At 33.9% G+C, this 19,382-nt stretch overlaps 1 protein-coding gene, 1 non-coding gene and 1 pseudogene across 2 annotated transcripts; 1 reads left to right on the top strand and 2 right to left on the bottom strand.

Annotated features, from left to right (window-relative positions):
- Nucleotides 1–5,652: 5,652 nt before the first annotated feature.
- On the bottom strand, nt 5,653–12,643 carry LOC104113499 (3-isopropylmalate dehydratase large subunit, chloroplastic-like; annotated as a pseudogene).
- Nucleotides 12,644–12,758: 115 nt separating this feature from the next.
- Nucleotides 12,759–14,256, bottom strand: LOC138891424 (3-isopropylmalate dehydratase large subunit, chloroplastic-like). Its single transcript, XM_070185861.1, has 4 exons — nt 14,185–14,256; nt 13,955–14,089; nt 13,290–13,460; nt 12,759–13,097 (listed from the first exon to the last, which is right to left on the bottom strand). Exons 1-4 carry the CDS (start codon nt 14,230–14,232, stop codon nt 13,050–13,052), a joined length of 402 nt encoding a protein of 133 aa, XP_070041962.1. The 5' UTR covers nt 14,233–14,256; the 3' UTR covers nt 12,759–13,049.
- A 4,056-nt stretch (nt 14,257–18,312) lies between these two features.
- Nucleotides 18,313–18,394, top strand: TRNAS-AGA (transfer RNA serine (anticodon AGA)). The gene has a single exon. It is a non-coding gene; the product is annotated as a tRNA-Ser (tRNA).
- Nucleotides 18,395–19,382: the final 988 nt, after the last annotated feature.

Raw genomic sequence — 19,382 nt, forward strand, 5'->3', positions numbered from 1 at the left:
ATTTATTGTACCCTGCATTTCTTGAAAAATCTATTTTCACACTTCGAACTCGTGACCTCCTAATCACATGACAGTAACTTTATTAGTTATCAGTAGTATAATGAGGTAAGAATATATATATATAATGAGTCATAGTTAAGTGGTTAAAGTTTAGATGCCAAATATTTATCATGTATCTATTAATTTGATGTAAACAATGAGTGTAAATAATATTTTTTGTTTGTTTATATATATGATGATTTTTTAAAATTTGGTTGACGGACTCCCATTAGCCTAAAAATTGATGGATTCTTCGGAAAAGGCATTGTGAGCAGTACTCATGACTAACATCATTTTTAGCTTCTCGGGTTTAAAAATATTATGCACGGCCGCATGAAATAATAATTAATAATTATGTCCTTTTTTTGTCTGTTGATATACATAATGATTTTCTAAATTTGGTTGATGGATTGCGAGTGGCCTAAAATTGGTGGATCCATCGAATACCGCCTTGTGAATAACACTTACCATGACTAACATTATATTTTAGCATTTTTAAGTCATAAAATATGAATTAATGATTATGCCCATTTTTCGTGTGTTTATATATATATATATATATATGATTATCTTGAGTTTAGTTGATGGACTTCGATTGGCCTAAAAATTGGCGGATCCATTGATATGACCTTGTGAGTAATTTTTACCATGATTAACATCGTTTTTAGATTTTCGAGGTCATAAAAATACTATGCACGATCACATAGAACCTACTCATGATATGCACGGTAACTTGGATCCTATCGATACTTAAAAAATTGACGAACTCCGATTGACCTGAAATTTGATGGGTCAATTAAAAATGGCCTAGTCAGTAATACTCATAGCTTCTCCAAGACTAATATCATTTTTTGGCATTTTGGGATCATGAAACATAAATTGATGATTATATCCATTTCTTTGTGTGTATATACATGATAATTTTTTGAGTCTGGTTGACGAACTTCGATTGGCCTAAAAATTGATGGATCACTCGAATACGGTATCATAGGCAATACTCATCATGACTAATATTATTTTTTAGCATTTCGGAATCATAAGAATACTATGCACGTCCGCATGAAACATGAATTAATAATTATATCTATTTTATCGTGTGTTTACATACTTAATGGTGTTCCTAAATTTTATTGATGAATTCTGATTGGCCTAAAATTGGTGGATCCATCGGATATGATCTTGTGAGCAATAATTACTATGACTAAATACTTAGTATTTTATTTGAGCCTCCAACTCATATGATGAAGAAGGGAGGAAAAGCAAGTTCTCTTATTAATAGTGTAGATATCTAAGGGAGAAACCAAAATCAGAAGGTAAAAAGGTAATGCAGGTTCTATTTTGAGTGATTCAATTATGAGCAAAGAGTCATCTAGTTATAATTGTCCAATAATGAAAAGCCCAAGTCCAAGCTCAAAATTATTGAGTTAGAAATTGGTAACAAAAATGAGCCCACAACTAAAGTAATTGATGAACAATCAATTACAAAATCCAAAGGTTTTGGAGTTGGTGACAAACCTAAAGAGACATCAATACCACAAATTGGAAAGCCCATTGTGAAGTATAGTGGAAATGAATATGGAGGTCCAATGCAAAATGACAAGTTTGTTTATGGAGGCCCATTAAAGGCAAATTCTATTTGGTCCATCCAATGCTAGCCGATTATGGCTTTGAAAGCCCAATACCAAGCCGAATTTGATTTTAAGGCTGAGTTGCAAGATTAATGATATTGAAGATGCTATTCAGGAATTTAATTGGGGAATCTTGTTGTTTAGGTCACTCTTTTCACTAAATTTGTTCATTGTTATATTTATTTACAATGCTGTAATTATTTTGATTTTTGTGGAGCAAAAATTGTCAAAATAATATTTGGTCTTTAGCAGAAATTGTCGAATTTATATACATTGTCTTGTTATTGATTAACAAATCTCTTGAAAAGAATTCTTTTGCTTCCTTTTTTTAACTCCTTCCTAGCGCTTTGACCGAGTCACTGGAATGGAAAAAAAATCTTTGATATGGAGTATTTCCCCTTTTATGGGCCCCACAAGGCGCAAATTCGACTTAGTTGGTATGTAAATTCCAAATTCCAAATGGTTATATTAAAAAAAAGGGTTGAGATGCTTGTCTATTTTGATCGTGAAAATAGCATGTGCTGGCCAGTTTTCGGGTTGGTAATAAAAAAAATAGTCAATGTTTATAAAATCATTGAAAAATAACAACTATTTTATGCAGAGATAAAATTTAAACAAAAATATCTTAGATGAAACACAAAAAGTTCTAGCATACTGGATTATGAAACTCATGCGCATAAACTTCCAGCATATACGTTGCAACCCCAGCACATTATAAAATTCCAGCATATTATGTTAAAATCTCATATGTAAGAATTTCGAACTCCATCATATTATGGTGCAATAATTCCAGATTTTTAAGGGTGTTTTGTTCAAACTTTATCTTTACATAAAAAAGTGACTAAATTCTAACTACTTTTGAAACTATGACTATTTTTCAATTATCAGTTGTAAATCGGGCTATTTTTTTATTTTTTCCCATTTTGATCAACAACATGAAGCCCTATGATATTGAGGTAAAACAGTTCCTATTGAAGGCCTCATTCACGTAAAAATTGCATGGGCGCCCTATTTGGTCGCCCCTATTTAACTTGTACCCACTTTTTATTTTTATTTTTTAAATTTATACCCACTGTTTAAATAACTTCGGGATTTTTTCTCTTTTCTTCCTCCTCCTCCTCATCCTCCTCCTCATCCTTCTTCTTCTTCTTCTTCTTTTTCTTCTTCTTTGGGTAACAATGATTTTATATGGTGTTTGTGAAAATATTTTAAGATAGTTTATGATATGTTACAGTGGCAGCTATTGTGGCGTTTTATTTTTTTACTATTGCTTAGAATTTCTTCTTTTTCTTTTTCTTAGTTGCAAAATGAGTTTCTTAGATTTATTGTTGTTTTGACAAAATTGATGATTGGGGTTTGTTCTTAATGATATTTGAAGGCTATGTTTCAAATTTGAGCTTATTTGGAGTAGATTTAGGTATTAAATCATATATTGGATTGTTAAAATTCGAAGAACAAATTTCTGTTTCTCGGCAATTTGCACTTCGGGCCTATTTAGCATTAAGTGCATGAAATCGTTGGTTGCACTTCAGTCCTTTTGGCCTTAAGTGCATCTGAAGTGCAATTTTTTACTTCAGACTTATTGGCCTTAAGTGCATGAAGCCATTGGTTGCACTTCACACCTATTTGGCTTTAAGTGCATCTGAAGTGCAATTTTTCACTTCAGACTTATTGGCCTTAAGTGTAGGAAAAAATTTATTGCACTTCAGACCCTTTGGTCTTAAGTGCATCTGAAGTATAATTTTTCACTCTAGATTTATTGGCCTTAAGTGCAAGAAAGCATTGATTACACTTCAAACCCATTTGGCCTTAAGTGCATTTGAAATACAAATTTTTCACTTCGGACTAATTTTTTTTAACTTCAGCCCCGATAAGTTTGAAGTTGACCGTAAAGTGGGTAGACTTGCAAACTTATTTGCAAAGTGGGTATAAGTTTAATTGTGATCCCAAAACTGGGTATAGATGCATAAACCCCTTCATTGACATGATTTGGGCTTTAATTAGCAAAGGAAACAAAATAAACATGTTTGTTTTGAGCTTTCAAAAAAGCATAAATCAGCATTATTAAATAAGAGAAATTCATTTGTAGCCACTCGATGAAAACTAATGACAACTGGTAGCCACAAAATAAGGTATACAATTTATAGCCCAAAAATAATTATAAGTGCTAGCAAGTGAAACCTAGAAAACCAACAAGAGACTCTAGCTCCTCAATGCAACATAATAGCTGCTAGCCCAACCTCTAGCCTAACATTCTTTTAAAATTAATGTTAGCAGTTAAAATTTTTAAAGTCTCTCCAAATCACCCCCAAAATCATTCGTGAAATCCCCGTAAAGACTATCCTTTCAGCCCCAAAATTCCATCAAACCCAATTGTCTTCTCCACAACCACCAAACTTTTTCCTATTATACACAAATTATAATCCCCTTTTTAACTTTTACAAAGAATAAATTTTTAGTGATCCAATTTAGAAAAATATAATATTATAAAAGCAAAAATACCCATGATATAAGAAGAAGAAGAAGAAGAAGAAGAAGAAGAAGAAGAAGAAGAAGAAGAAGAAGAAGAAGGTGAAGTATAGGTTGTACACGTACTATACATTTTTTATACATCGTTGAACAATATTTTTTATACACTTAAAATACACAACAGCTCGGAATACATTGTCAAACTCAGGAAATATTGTATATAAAACTTTTATATACTGTTTAACTGTAAATATACATCGTCTATACATATGTAACAGTTTATATATAATTTTTATACAAAAATATAGTTGCATAATATGTATTAATCGTGTATAAATTATGTATATAATTTGTATATAGTATGGATAAATATTATATATATTATACATACATAGTATATACACAATGTATACGTATTGTGTAGTATATATACACTATATAATCATGTTTAAAAAATTCAATATACGCTTTGGATATACAAACACGTTCATAATACACTCAATATACACAAAGTGCATTGCCAAACCTAGGATACAATGTATATACAATATATATAATTTTTATACCAAACTACAATACAAATTATCGTATATGTACAACTCTATATATGTGTATATAAAATATTTAATACATTGTATAACTATATATATATATATATATATATATATATATATATATATATATATATATATATAATATTTATACTAAATTACATATAAGTACCGTTCAGCTTCCTTATTAAACCTAGATCCACCATCAACACTCACTGTAAAAGATCTTCACTCACAAAACACCATTATGACAAGAAGCAACCACCTGTATGAAAAAATAACCCGTCGATCTATCATAAAATCTCATATCCTCACAAAAATTACCATAACCACCAATAAAGCACCAACAGAAATACATAAATCTTGACTAGAAAATTTCACCTCTTCTACTGACATTCTAATATCATTACCGTAGCATTAATCGAAGAAATTCTTTTAAGATTTAAATTGAATTTTTGGCAACTTTTCTATCTACTCAAAAGAAGCTTTTCCATATAAAATGCAAAATAAAAAGAAAGAAATCTAGATCTGAAGTGAGAAATAGAAAAAGGAGAAGGAATATAAAGAAGAGAGAGAAATAGACAGAAAGAAAATGAAGGAGAAGAAGACAAAAAAAAAAGATAGTGAGTAACTTCTACGGGTGATTGGGTTCTAGAAGATAAAAAATTATTGTTGAGAAATGAAACGAAAGAGATTAAGTTAAGTTGGAAAACGTGTATAATAAATAATAAAATTTTTAAGAGTATGTGATGTTGTCTGGATACGGAGATTTGAAAATTTTTAGTTATCAGACGGTAATAGTTGTGCTAATGGCTATGATTTGATATTAAATTTATTTCACTGGACATTTCGGGTAAAGTGCAAAATTTTGGGCTATTAAATTTTTAAGGCGGCCATGCAGTGTTATTTTCAAGCAAATTCTTGTCCCAATGCAATAACCATTAGACTCCAGTAATACACAAAGAAGACATAAATAGGAGTAAGGACGACTCATTTAATTGCAGAATATCCATTTCCTGGAGTAAACATGAGAAAAAGAGAGCACATAGTCGCATTTTTCCGGTATTAACCTACACATAAGAGCTTAAGTTACTCATCTATTAGTGATGCAACATACTCCCAACTCCTAAAACGAGTTAATCAAAGCGCTTCACTGCAAAAACTCTCTGGGATCAGTGACATAACCAGTCAATGCTGATGCTGCAGCTGTATACGGCGATGCAAGATATATCTGGCCTTCCTTGTGTCCCATTCGACCAGGAAAGTTCCTATTCGTAGTTGATACACAGACCTGCAAAACAACCATTCGTAATGTCAAGTAACGACCTACCTACATCCCATTGACACGTTTGACTCTCAAAATCATCAATAGAAAGGTTCTGCATCTGGAGAACTTGGGTTCTAGATACCGCCAAGGAGAAAGAACATAGCGAGCAAATTTACATAGGAAAGATGCTGATGTTAGGAATTCAGGCATTCTATACAAAACAGATATAAAAAAGGAAACAAAAACCAAAAGGAACGGATTTGGGAAGACCTTCCAGAATTTACCAACCCGCCAATAGAGGTGGAGCCAAGATTTGAAGTTGTAGATTCGGGATTCTAGTATGTTTAAGCTACTGCGTTCTAAATCAATAATTTTGTACATATTGAAAGAATTGTTTAAGACAAATACAGAGTTTGGACCAAAGTTACGGGTTCGGCCAAACCCGTAACCCATTCACTAGCTCTGCTCCTACCCGCCAATAACCTCCGAACATCACAACTACAACATATAACAACACGCCTCACTCCCAAACAAGTTGCGGTCGGCATGTTTCTTCTGTGTCTAGTACAAATGAAGTCCATACAATTTCTTGCTATTTTAAACTATTCTGGACTCAGTCTATGTGCTAAATATCATGATGCTAATTATAGCTGTCGATTATTTGTATACTAGACGCAGAAGAAACATTTATGATTTCTAAGAAAGGGTTAAATCACAAGAGACAAACATGTTTCATGTTAATACTTCTGAAGTTATCTCTTCATTTATAATTATTCTGAAGGAAAACATTACGATAAGAATACATCAAATTTCAATGATGTGACCATTATAAACTAGCTTTATAAAAATATGTTCCAGCTTGGAAAGTGTCCAATGCATTTTCAACTACGGCATAAGATTGATTTAACTTATTCGTGGTGAAGGAAAAATCAACTATCACATATCCTATTTGTCCCAGACAAGCCAATGATGTTTACTCGAGAGTCAAATACACCTAAATAGTACTCCCTCTGTTTCAATTTATGTGGCAACATTACTATTTGGGGAGTCTATGAGGTTGTTCTTTGACCGTATTTTTCTTAAATATTTTATAAATATTTTGAGTTCTAAATTACTATGACTTATAATACTTTTGAGGTAGTTTCCGAAAATGTAAATTTTGTTTTCAAAAGCTTGAAGAATCTATGTCTAATTTCATGGTCAAAATTAAGAACTTTGACCCTCATACTCCGAATCATGCCACATAAATTGGAACAGAGGGAGTAGCATATTAGTGGCAAGTTAACTATTCATATAAAACAACTAACAACTTGCCTGAGCTTCATTCATGCGTGCGTGCGTGTCTTTAGGGCCACCCAAACAAGCACCACAATTAGGACTTGCAGGTGTATCGCAGCCTGCCTCCTCAAAAATCTGGGAACATGTTTTGCCGCCGGATCCTGGAACTGGGAGGCTATATACATCCATCCATACCTGAAACGGTTTTTTAACATTTACATCATATGGTACTTCTGCAGTGATATTTTTTTGGCTGAGATACCAAGATAGTAGCAGGATGAAAAATAAGATTAACGAACCTTTTGCGTAGCAGGAACAAGGAAAGTTGGAACCTTTACCTTCTTACCCTGCGTAAGACAATGTTATTTGTTTAGCATGAAAGATTTAATATATCCCGCTTACTTGGAAGTACATCATAGAACTTGCACTTTCCATTTTCTAAGTTATCTAATAAAGAAACAGAACATTCAACATTTAGAATCAATTGGAAAACATAATTGAAGATCTGATCTAGGGTTCTGAGTCTTATTGCATGGTTAAACACGAGACAAATAAGGACTTAATCATGAAAAATGAAGTATTTCCTCTACCTCCGGAGCAGGAGCAGAAATAAGCGAGCCAAGATTGCCACAAAACAACAGCAACCACCCAGTATAATCCCACTAGTGGGGTCTGTGGAGGGTAGTGTGTACGTAGACCTTAACCCTACCCTGGGGTAGAGGGGCTGTTTCCGATAGACCCTCGGTTCACTCCCTCCAAGAACTCCTCACCTTGCTCTTGGGGTGACTCGAACTCACAACCTCTTGGTTGGAAGTGGAGGGTGCTCACCACTAGAGCAACCCACAAAAAAAAGCGACAAAGCATCAAAGTAGTTTCAGATAATTGTGAAACATGGTGAAGCATCATTGCACATGTGCATTACACAAAAATAGGACAACAACAAATCTAAAGAAAAAAGAATACAACTTGAAAAAAGAACAATTGGCCTAACGTGGAAAGCATTATATATATATATATATATATATATATTTTTTTTTTTTTAATATGGAAAAAGCAACATTACATCATGCGCGTCAGGTTGTCAACTGTTGAGTCCGACCATAATGCAGAATTCAATGGATAAAATTGTGAAAGTAAAGAAGTTAATCCATCAATCATCTAAGCGTCAATTCCAAACTTGTTGGAATAAGCTAGATGATATATGACTCCTCGGTATTCATTTCACTCTATTCAAGCCAATTTCATTCCATTACCAAAAAGTTTGTCTTTGACGGCAAAAGGTTCTTTGTAACTAGAGATTCTCTAAATCTTATCATTTATGCCAACATGGCCATAAAAATCTCTAACCAAAACAAAGGACTCCTCAAAATCACTGCACCTAGTTTAAGTATAATAACAACATACAAGTCTTAACTGCACCTAGTTGATTGGCGATATTGATCCCTGCTTCTACTGTGATCGTAGGACTTGCAATAAAACAGGTAAAACTAAAGACGTATCAGTAAATGTAAAACCATTGACCATTACAATATGCTTAAACATAAATATACAATTTCTTCTGAATGAAAATTATTCTTTTTCAAATCACTTTCTAATGAAAAGAAAAACGTTATTTCAAGACTGTTGGTCATGGTCTCTAGTACATTGCATTCATCAGGCAGCAGTAGAGGCGATTAATTGCAAACAACTTATTTAAGAAACATTTTCTTAGTAATGGGTATAATCCTACATTGTGAAGACCCAATCTTGATCTTCAATTTTTGGAAACTTATAAAGAAGTAAACAAATAAGAGGATATCGGTCAGTGAACTTATTTAAATTGAGTGAATCGGGGTGACTTGATGGTTCTTTGACCATTTTATCACCTTCAACCCTAATGGTTGACTAGAAATAGACAGTTCGCATTTACCTTTACGAGAAGTGCCAGAGGGGGAAAAAAGTACAACCGAATCACAGAAGTAGCCATGTTTTGCTGAGTGCACCAAATCAATATATAGATAAATGGAGTAACATCTTACAGAAGCTAGAAAAACTTTTGCAGCAGCCATGAAGTCCTCTGTTTTTCCACCAGTACAAGATCCAATATATACTCTATTGATTTTGACATCTTTGCATTCTCTTGCCAAAGCACGATTATCAGGAGAATGAGGCTGCAGGATGCACAGAAGATTTAGAACATTTGGAGCACAGTACTCAACATGAGTAGAAATTTATCTCCAGAGCAAATAATACCAAAGTATTAAACAAGAAAACAAGCTTAAAGCTATGCAAAGAGCACTGTACTATTGTTCTTGACCTCTTAATAGTATAAAATTTAGTTCAAATTTTGACAGCTTATGAATTATATTCACAACCCAACACTGTTAATACCATTGATCATTGATGAATTCCACAAAGAGAGAAGGCTAGAATATAACCTACCTTTGCCACTAAGGGCTCCAACTTTGAAATATCGAATCTGTACTCCTTAAGATATCTGAGTATACAAAAATCAAAAAAATTAAAAATTAAAAATTCATAAATGTAAAAGTCATCGCAATTTGAGCTGACAAATGACAACTTAATATTATCTTTTGGTTGAGGAAAGAAAAGAACAGAAGAAGGGTAAATAGAAGATGACTAGATGTCCACAACACTTATGATAGAGTTGTATCAAATAAATAAAACCCTACAATCTCGAAGATTAAATAAGTCAATTTCATGACGGAGGCTATTGCTTTACTAAAAGACTTCTATATCCCAAACATTTTGAAAAGAAACCAATCTTCGACCCTTCTGTTGTTAGCTCTATCCAAATACAAACATTCCACGACCAAAAACACATTTACAATTCTTAAGGCAACCAATTCCTAATGTTCATCAGTTAGAATTTCACGACTAGCTGAAAGCACAAATTGAACAGAGTATTCCCAAACATTCAACATGGGCCAAAATTCCATTATTGAGTTACATAATGAGCCTCACAACAAGAATCTAATCAGCTAGACACAAAGGCATAACTAATAACTGCAGTCCAGTAATATTTTCGGAACTTTCTTGGCCTTTAAGCTAAGATCAAGAGCAGTTTAATAACATTTTCTGATTTTGTCAGTTTTCAAGACATCTACTCCTCCTTCCTATTCTTCGTCAACTTCACTAAATTACTCTTTCTCGTTACAAGAAAATGATGGCAAAAAAGGCATTTGTTTTTTGCTGTGAAATTGTGTCACCATATTCTCCAGGAATATAGAACAATTATTTCTACAAGTATACTATAGAACAAATCTTTCTCGTTAACTAATTTCCCACCTTTTTAAACCCAAAACATGTGTCGACCTTATTCTTCAACTTGAACATATGCTGATATCTTCTTTGCAACAAAGTTTTTTACTGATTAGAGCTCTGCTTCTTTGCAGTTGATCCCGTATTTTGCACTTTTTGCAATATATTTTGCATATTCTAGTATTTCAAATATCAGACATTATGTGAATCAAGTTGAAAATTTTCAAGACTGAGACAAATGCACACTAGAACGATACGGAATCAAATAGTGACATTGCTGCAACGGTCTTTCGTGTTAAATACCTGGCTTCTTCATCACTATAAACAGGTTCATAAGGCACAGAAATCCTGCCCTGAGACAGCAGAAAATGAACGGACATTAGCAAGAACAACAGTTCTTTATTTCGGCCACCCATGATTATAAAGTTATTGGACCTTTTGGGCAGCATATGTCGAATGACGTTAAATTCACGAGGGAGGTGGAACAATTTAAGGAGAAAAAGTTTAACCCCCAGCTTCTCCACTAACCTCAAGATAGTCATATGTCGTTTTATCAGCTGGGATGACACCATTCTTTCCCCAGCTTCAATAACCATATTGCATAATGTCATTCTTTCTTCCATCTATTAAAACAACGAACGCCAATATTAATTAAAGATTTTACCTTGTTACTTCCATCAACAAGATTTTTTAAAAAAAAATTACACTCAAGCTTTCAACTGCCGTGCCGACAAACTCCATTGCTTTGTATGTAGCACCAGCCACAGAAATTTCACCAATAATCTGCAATTTGGAACAAAGGACAAGAATTTGAACTTTGAAATTTATCAACCAAACAATGTTGCAGCAAAACAGAAAAAGAGACATAACAGATTACTTACGGCTTGTTTTTATTCACATGAAACAGCACACATAAATGAAATGTAGAGCATCTAATGGGTACTTACTTGCAAAATCAAATCCTTAGCAAGCAAGTAATCGGGCATTTCACCATCCATTACAAATCTCAGAGTTGGAGGCACCTGCATCATACAGATGTTAAATTTCAAAGACTATGTACATTAGGAAAGAGAGCTTAGAAATCGGGCATTTCACCATCCATTACAAATCTCAGAGTTGGAGGCGCTTGCATCATACAAATGTTACATTAGAAATCCCACAAGTAGGGTCTGGGGAAGGTAGTGTGTACGCAGACCTTACCCCTACCTTCGGGAAAAGGCAGAGAGGTTGTTTCCGATAGACCCTCGGGAATCGAAGAGTCACTATGAAAAGTAAAAATGTAGAAGAGACATATGTGACTGTCAGTTGTTGTTCATCCTTCAATCTTCAAAGAGAAAATCATTAAGCCTACACCATGTTTTTTAATACATTTTTTGTAGCATATTGCTTTTTCTTCTTTTACATGCATTAAACCGCGTTTTATTAGATGGTTAGACCTTCAAGCTCAGCGCCATGCTCCATGAGCTTAGCATTTACTATTCCAAGTCTTTAGCTCTGTATATATTGTCTGAAGTAAAAAGGCCAAGTCTTTGGTAAGAGACAACACAAAGAAAGTGAGTTACACCTCTAAGGAACAGTAGACAATGTAGATAAAGATCCTCTGGATATTTAATTAGGAATTTCTTATTGGCAAGAAAATCAAACAACACAAACATAAATCCAGAACTACATCCCATAAAGGCAAGAATCACATACCTTGAGCAGAATCTTGCCAGTACCCAACACAAAACCTGCATCAGTATTGCCAATTCCAGTGGCAAATTGCCCGAAAGCTCCAGCAGTACATGTATGGGAGTCTGTACCCAGCAAAACCTGGGAGCAAACATAACGATTTCGTAAAGTTAAAGCATATGCCAACACATATTAAAACGTCTCGACAGTGGATATTGGCAAAGATAATTCACCTCTCCAGGTCTGCAGTGACCTTCTTGCGCAAGAGCAACGTGGCAAACGCCCTTGCAATCAGGATTAGCCTGTATAGTTATCACAAATTTAGTTTTCCATTTAAGAGGCAGACAAAAAAAGTAAAAGAGTTGGAATTTTCTTAGAGGAAATAGCCATACGCGGAAGTTCCCCAGATCTTTAATGTCATAGTACTTAATATTTTGTTCGGTGCAGAACTTTGGCCAGTGAGGCCATTCACTTAGGCCTCAAATTTTGAATACACCCAAATTTATTTTAAATTATTATTATTATTATTATTATATATTATATAATTTCTATAAATAATTAGAATAAAAAAAATATTATACTTGATTGAGGTTATTTTATATAATAAATTTATAAATTATAATAATTTTCTTCCCTCATTAATTAGTATATTTGACAAGAGTGGGTTGATTTAGTGGTGAGCACCCTCCACTTCCAATCAAGAGTTTGTGAGTTCCAGTCACCCCAAGAGCAAGGTAGGGAATTCTTGGAGGGAGGGAGCCGAGGGTCTATCGGAAACAGCCTCTCTACTCCAGGGTAGGGGTAAGGTATGCGTACAAACTATCCTCCCCAGATCCCACTAGTGGAATTATACTGGGATTAAGGGTCTCCAAATATGATTTCGCCTTAGGCCCCGCCCGTGAGTATAACGACAAGCTTCTCAGGATCCCAAACCTATGATATTGAAACAAGGAAACATTCATTAGATATATAATTCGAATAAGTGTGTCTAGTCAACAACATAAGCTCTTGCCATAGAAACATAGAAACCATAAAAATTAAGAATCAGTTTCCAAGTACTAGCAGCAAAATTAAATTCCAACACAATGAATTTGCATGATAAAGTACTCTACTGGCAGGACATACCTTAGCATTCTGCCCAAACTCTTTCTTAAAAATTCCAAAAGCGCCAGGGCCAGATACATCATGGATCATAAGAACATCAACATTAACCCAAATATTATCACCAGGGCTCACTTCAGGCTTGCCAGAAGCCTTAGCTAATATCTTCTCAGTCATAGTCATCCCAGTCTTCACCTAAAAACATATGCAACAAACCCATTAATAAAAATCAAACAAAACCAAAATCATACTAAAAAAGCCAACTTTTTTCAATTAAAGAGCACAAAACAATCAAAACTACAAACTCAATACTAAAAAAGATCAATTTTTTTGCAATTAAAGAGCACAAAACAATCAAAAATACAAACCCAATAATCAAGATTCACCAAATCCAATACTAAAAAAAGTCAAAGTTTTTTCAATTAAAGAACACAAAACAATCAAAAATACAAACCCATGGTAAAAAAATTATCTTTTTTTTTAAATTAAAGAGCGCAAAACAACCAAAAGATACAAACTTTTCTCCCAATTAAAGAGCACAAAACAATCCAAAAACAAAATACTAAAAAGGACAACTTTTTTCAAATAAAGAGCACAAAACAATCAAAAATCACCAAACCCAAAATCCCTTACTAAAAAAAGTTCACTTTTTTTCAATTAAAGAGCATAAAATAATCAAGAATCCTAACTGAGCCAGTGGTGGCAGGTTTTCTCTCAGTCTGCTTTGATGTCATCACAGAAACTTTTTTCTTGGAAACCCTTTTCTTTGCAGTTTGGACTGAAACTGAATGTTGTGAAGAAAAAGCTGATAAACCCACATCTTCCTGCATAACAAAAAAAAAGAATATCAGAAAAAGGGTCAGTGAAATTTTCCTCAAAATGCAACAAATCTTGATTTTTGCATTAATTTAATTGTTACCTTATTGATGAAAGCTGTGGAACTTGAAGCTATAGAAGAGGAAGCCATTGTTGAGGTATGGTCAAGCTTTAGGGGTCGCTAAGGTGTCAAGTGGGCCGGTCCAAGCCCGGGACCGCGGGCCAAACGGGCCAGGATCGTTTGGCCCAATTTTAGTGGGCCTGGGCCGGTCTCGCGGGCCGGTCCTATGGTTTGTACCTGTCATGCCCGGACCGTTAGTCCGTCAGGGCCCGGGACCGTCCCGGTTCCTTAGCGGGCCAAACGGTCCCAATGGCTATTTTTTTAATTTTTTTTTTTTTAAAAAAAATATAGCCGTTGGGCTGTTAAAAAATAGTCGTTGGCTATTTATAAAATAGCCATTTAACCCCCCAACTTTGTTTTAATCCCAAACTTTTTATAATTACACTTTTTTCCTATTTTCAACAATAAATACTCCATCATTCTTTTATTTTTTCTTACAAAATCATCAATATATCACAATCTCTCTCTAATTTTCTTCTATAATTGCTACTATTGCTTACTTTATTGTTACAATTTGTGAAACAATTGTGAAGTTGGTGAATTGAAATCTTCAACGATAATCAATTTCCAACAAGTTATTCGTCAATTCGGTAAATTCGTTCCAACTCTTAAGTTTTAATATTATAATTTTGTTTGTTTTATTTATTTTCTATTACTTTATTAATTAAGATGGCTTCCTTAAAAAAACGTTTTGGTAAAAATAAGGAAAAATCCAAGAGTGACGAATCTAGTGCTCAATTTGTTCCTCCCCACTGCCCCGGGCTCCCCGAACCAAACTCCATATACGTCCTACACCTGCTATTCTTGATAGCGATAATAGTTTATTACAATTTACTGAAAGTCAATTTTGTCATAATATTAGATCTGGTGAACAATTAGACCATGAATTAATGAATGCTCTTTATTCTAATCCAACTATTGATGAAAATGATGATGAGGAAATAGATTTTGATGAAACTCAACCGGATGATGATACACCAACTAGTCATGCTCCTGATGTTAACCCAACTAGTGGTAACCCTGCAAATCCAAATGATGCCCCATTTGATACTCCTGTTACTACCCCTACTTTTTCTAGACAGCCTAGCAAACGGACGAAAACATCTCCCGTTTGGCCATTTTTTACTCAACTAATTCCAGAAAATAAGGCTAAGTGTAAACCTTATAGCACGGAGTTAGTTTTTAAATATTTTGGATCGCGGGGGGGACGGAAACTTTGGCCAGACACATAATGAAACACCCTCAAGATAAAAGTGAGATATCTTCATCTGAAAGCTTTGGCCGAGGGGAAAAGTCTACCTACTGCTAGTCAGGTTGACCCTAGTACCGGTTCAAATCAATTTCAACCGGGAATTAACACTGTTACCGGTGGTATTTTATATTATGATCCACAAAAGATCGGAAAAAATTGGCAAAAATGGTAACTGTTATGTACTTACCCTATAGTTTTCCTTTTGATCCTAACTTTATGCATTATATTAGAAAATTTTTTAATCCTACTTATAAAGGTTTTCCTCGCACAACCGTAAAGAGCGATATTTATAAATATAAACATGAATATGACCAATATTTGCGCTATTTATTTACTCATATAAATTGTCGTGTTGCTATTACAACTGATATTGGTAGAAGTGGTAACGACTGTGATTACCTTACTGTTACCAGTTATTGGATTGATGAGGATTGGATAATGCAAAAAGCGCATTATTTCTTATGGAATAATTAATTCATATCACACATGGCAGTTTATTGCTTGCACGGTTATAGATATTTGTAGATATTTTTGTATTAGTGATAAAATAATATCAATTTCAATGGATAATGCTACTAGTAACACAAATGCTATAGCCTTGCTTACCACTACGCTAAATCCTACATTTAGTGATATTTTTCATGTTAGATGTATTTGTCATATTTACCATTTAATTGTGGGTGATGGTATGAGAATTTTAAATATTGAAATTGAAAAGGTTAAAATGGCTCTTAACTGGCTTTTTTATTCAAACCGTAGAAGTAGACTTATATAATATTTTAAAAGATGCGATGAATTTGGCCTAAGAGAAAGAAAGGTTCCTAAACCTTGTCCAACTAGATGGAATTACATGTATAAAAGTTTGGTTGTTATATATGAATATAGAAACCCCATAAACTCAACATTTAATGCACATGTACGTGATGATGATGAGCACCTTACAAATGGGGATTGGGCTAATGTTAAAATACTTGTAGAATTTTTAGAAAAATTTCATATTGCTACAAATGAATTTTCTGGGCAATATTATCCTACTATTTCCTAACTGTTTAGTTTATATTGCAGAACTTGCAAATTTGTTTGCTCATTTTTCAGAGGGTGGGGAAATTTATAAACTTGCTATTGATTCTATGAGAAAAAAGTTTAAAAAATATTTTTTCCCGATTCCCCCTATTTATGGTGTTTCTGCTTTGTTAAATCCTTGTATGAAATTAGGAGGTCCTCATTTTTTGTATGAAACTGTTTATAAAGGTTTAGCACTTAAAGATGAGGAATTGTCTCAACTTCCGGAAACAATATCCTCAATTAGAATAAATGCTCAAACTATTTTTAATACTTATCAAGCTGTATTAAATCATGCTAGACCAAATGTTCTAACTCATTCTTCTTCTGATTCTCAATCATCTAAAAGAACTGCGGGAGTAAGAGCACTTAGTGCTTGGGCGGGGTTTAGGGGTTCTCAAGGTTCTAGTAGTAGTGATTTTTCATAACTAAATGAGCTTGAAGTTTATTTATCGCAGGGAATTGAGGAAGTGAATCCCGACGGTTCCTTTAATCTTTTGGAATGGTAGAAGGACAAAGAAAAACACTTTCCGGTTCTTTCAAGAATGGCCCGAGATATTTTAACTATTCAAGCTTCAACAGTGGCATCAGAGAGCACTTTCAGTCAAGCAAGACTTCAACTCGGTGATTATAGAGCATCTACAAGGGAGAATTTGAAAAAATCAATACTTTTCAGAGATTGGATCCGGTCGGAAAGAAGAAATTTTGGACTTGCTGAATCACAACCAGATGAAGACGAAGCTTACGAAGAAATGCTAGCTGAACTTGCGGAGGATGTTGCTTCGCCCGGAAGTGGCGATGACCAAGCAACTTTTTTGCCACCACCAACGAAAATTTCTCCGGACCTTGATAGATTTTATGAAGTTTGTAAGAGATACCATGTAACTTGTATGAACAAAAATTAGTATGTATTATGTAACTTATATTTTGGCACATCTTGATTAGTTTTTTTTCTTCTCAATGGTGGTATTAGCACCTTGTTGTGCTCGTTCCATAGGGGGATAAAGAATAAGAAAGATATTGCCATATTTTTTAATGCTATAATAAAATTACAAGGCATATCTCTTTACAATATTTTTGTCTTTAGACTTAGATATTATTTTTAACATCCTTTTGTCTTTAGACTAATATATATACTATACTATATATACATCTTATATATTGTATATAAGCTGTATATATAGCTTATCGAATATAACTTTTTTATATATATAGCTTATATATATATATATATATATCTTATATACTATATACATCTTATATACTATATATAAGATGTATATACTATACTATATATACATCTTATATATAGTATATAAGATGTATATAGTATATAAGATATATATATATATATATATAAGCTATATATACTATACTATATATACATCTTATATATTATATATATTCGAATATCTATACATCTTAGATATTTATTTTAACATCTTTTTGTCTCTAATATCTATTTTTTTTTAAAAAAAATAAAAATATTGGGCCCACTTAGCCCACTTAGCCCGCGGTCCGGGACTGTTTAGCCCGGGTCCAAACGGTCCCTGTCCCAGGCCGATCCTTAGAAAAAGCCCGTTTGGCCAGTTTAATTTAGGCCTGACTCGGGACCGGCCCACTTGCCAGCCCTATTTTTAAGTTTTTGGCGCCCAACAAAATGTCACTTGTTTGGTGAATTGTAAAACCCCCTTGGATGCGTTCAAGATTAAAAAGTTACTTTGAAGTGCAAGGAGAAGTAGCAGAGGAATTAAGTTTAGTTCTATATTAGCGTGAGAAGAAGTGCAAGCCATCAAGTGGTCGTGCCAGAGTGGTTATCAGGCATGACTAGAAACCATGTGGGCTTAGCCCGCGCAGGTTCGAATCCTGCCGACTACGTTATTTGTTTTAAATATTTATGACAATCTTGTTATATAATCCGAAAATTTGCACATTCTACTATCTAAAGTTTATACTACAAAAATCTATTGTTTTTGTTTTTTACCATATATCTGATACCCGTATTAGGGCTGATCAAATCCAGATTTGCGGCAGAAAGTATTTTTTATTTTTTTTGGTTTCCCACTACGGCACCGGAATTCAAGCTATCTTGAGATCGAAGCTAGGGGTGTTCAAAACCGAACCAAAACCGAAAACCGAACCGAAACCGAAGCTTAATGGCTTATTGGTATCGGTTTAACGGTTTAATGGACGGGGAACGGATTGGAATTTTTTTATTAACGGCTTATCGGTTTGGGGGCGGATTATTCAATTTTCTTAACGGATAATCCGTTAACCCGTTAAGAATATATATATATATATATATATATATATATATATATATATATATATATATATTAAATAATCAAAAACCCTTCTTCCACTTCCAATACTCTATCTATTACTAATTTACTATTAGACATTTAGTTATAATTTACTATTCCAATTAGTTACTATTAGATAATTTTGATGTCATGTGTTATACCCAGTGTTCTCTTCTATTTCTTCTGATAGTTATAAGTTGTTAATAGGCTCATCCCCGGAGATGATTCTACTGGGAAATACGCTGGAATGTAGCTCTATATTTCTTCTATTTAGCTCTCTTCTTAGGTGCCATATTCTATAGACTGGAATGTAGTCTGCTGAGCATAGGAATTTTATTTTGAGTCACAGCGGTCAGCAAACAATCCGATAAACCGCCCGATAAGAGCTAAACCGATACCAATCCGCCCGATATCTTATCGGGTGACTAGCGGATTAATACATTTAAAAGCCGATAAACGATAAGCCAAACCGTTAAGAGTAAATAACCGCCCAATCCGCCCGATAAGCAGCCCTAATCGAAGCTAAGGAAAATTAGATTATGTTCTCCTTCAATCTTATACTA

This window comes from Nicotiana tomentosiformis, chromosome 9 (assembly GCF_000390325.3).
Source record: "Nicotiana tomentosiformis chromosome 9, ASM39032v3, whole genome shotgun sequence".
Classification (NCBI taxonomy): Eukaryota; Viridiplantae; Streptophyta; class Magnoliopsida; order Solanales; family Solanaceae; genus Nicotiana; species Nicotiana tomentosiformis.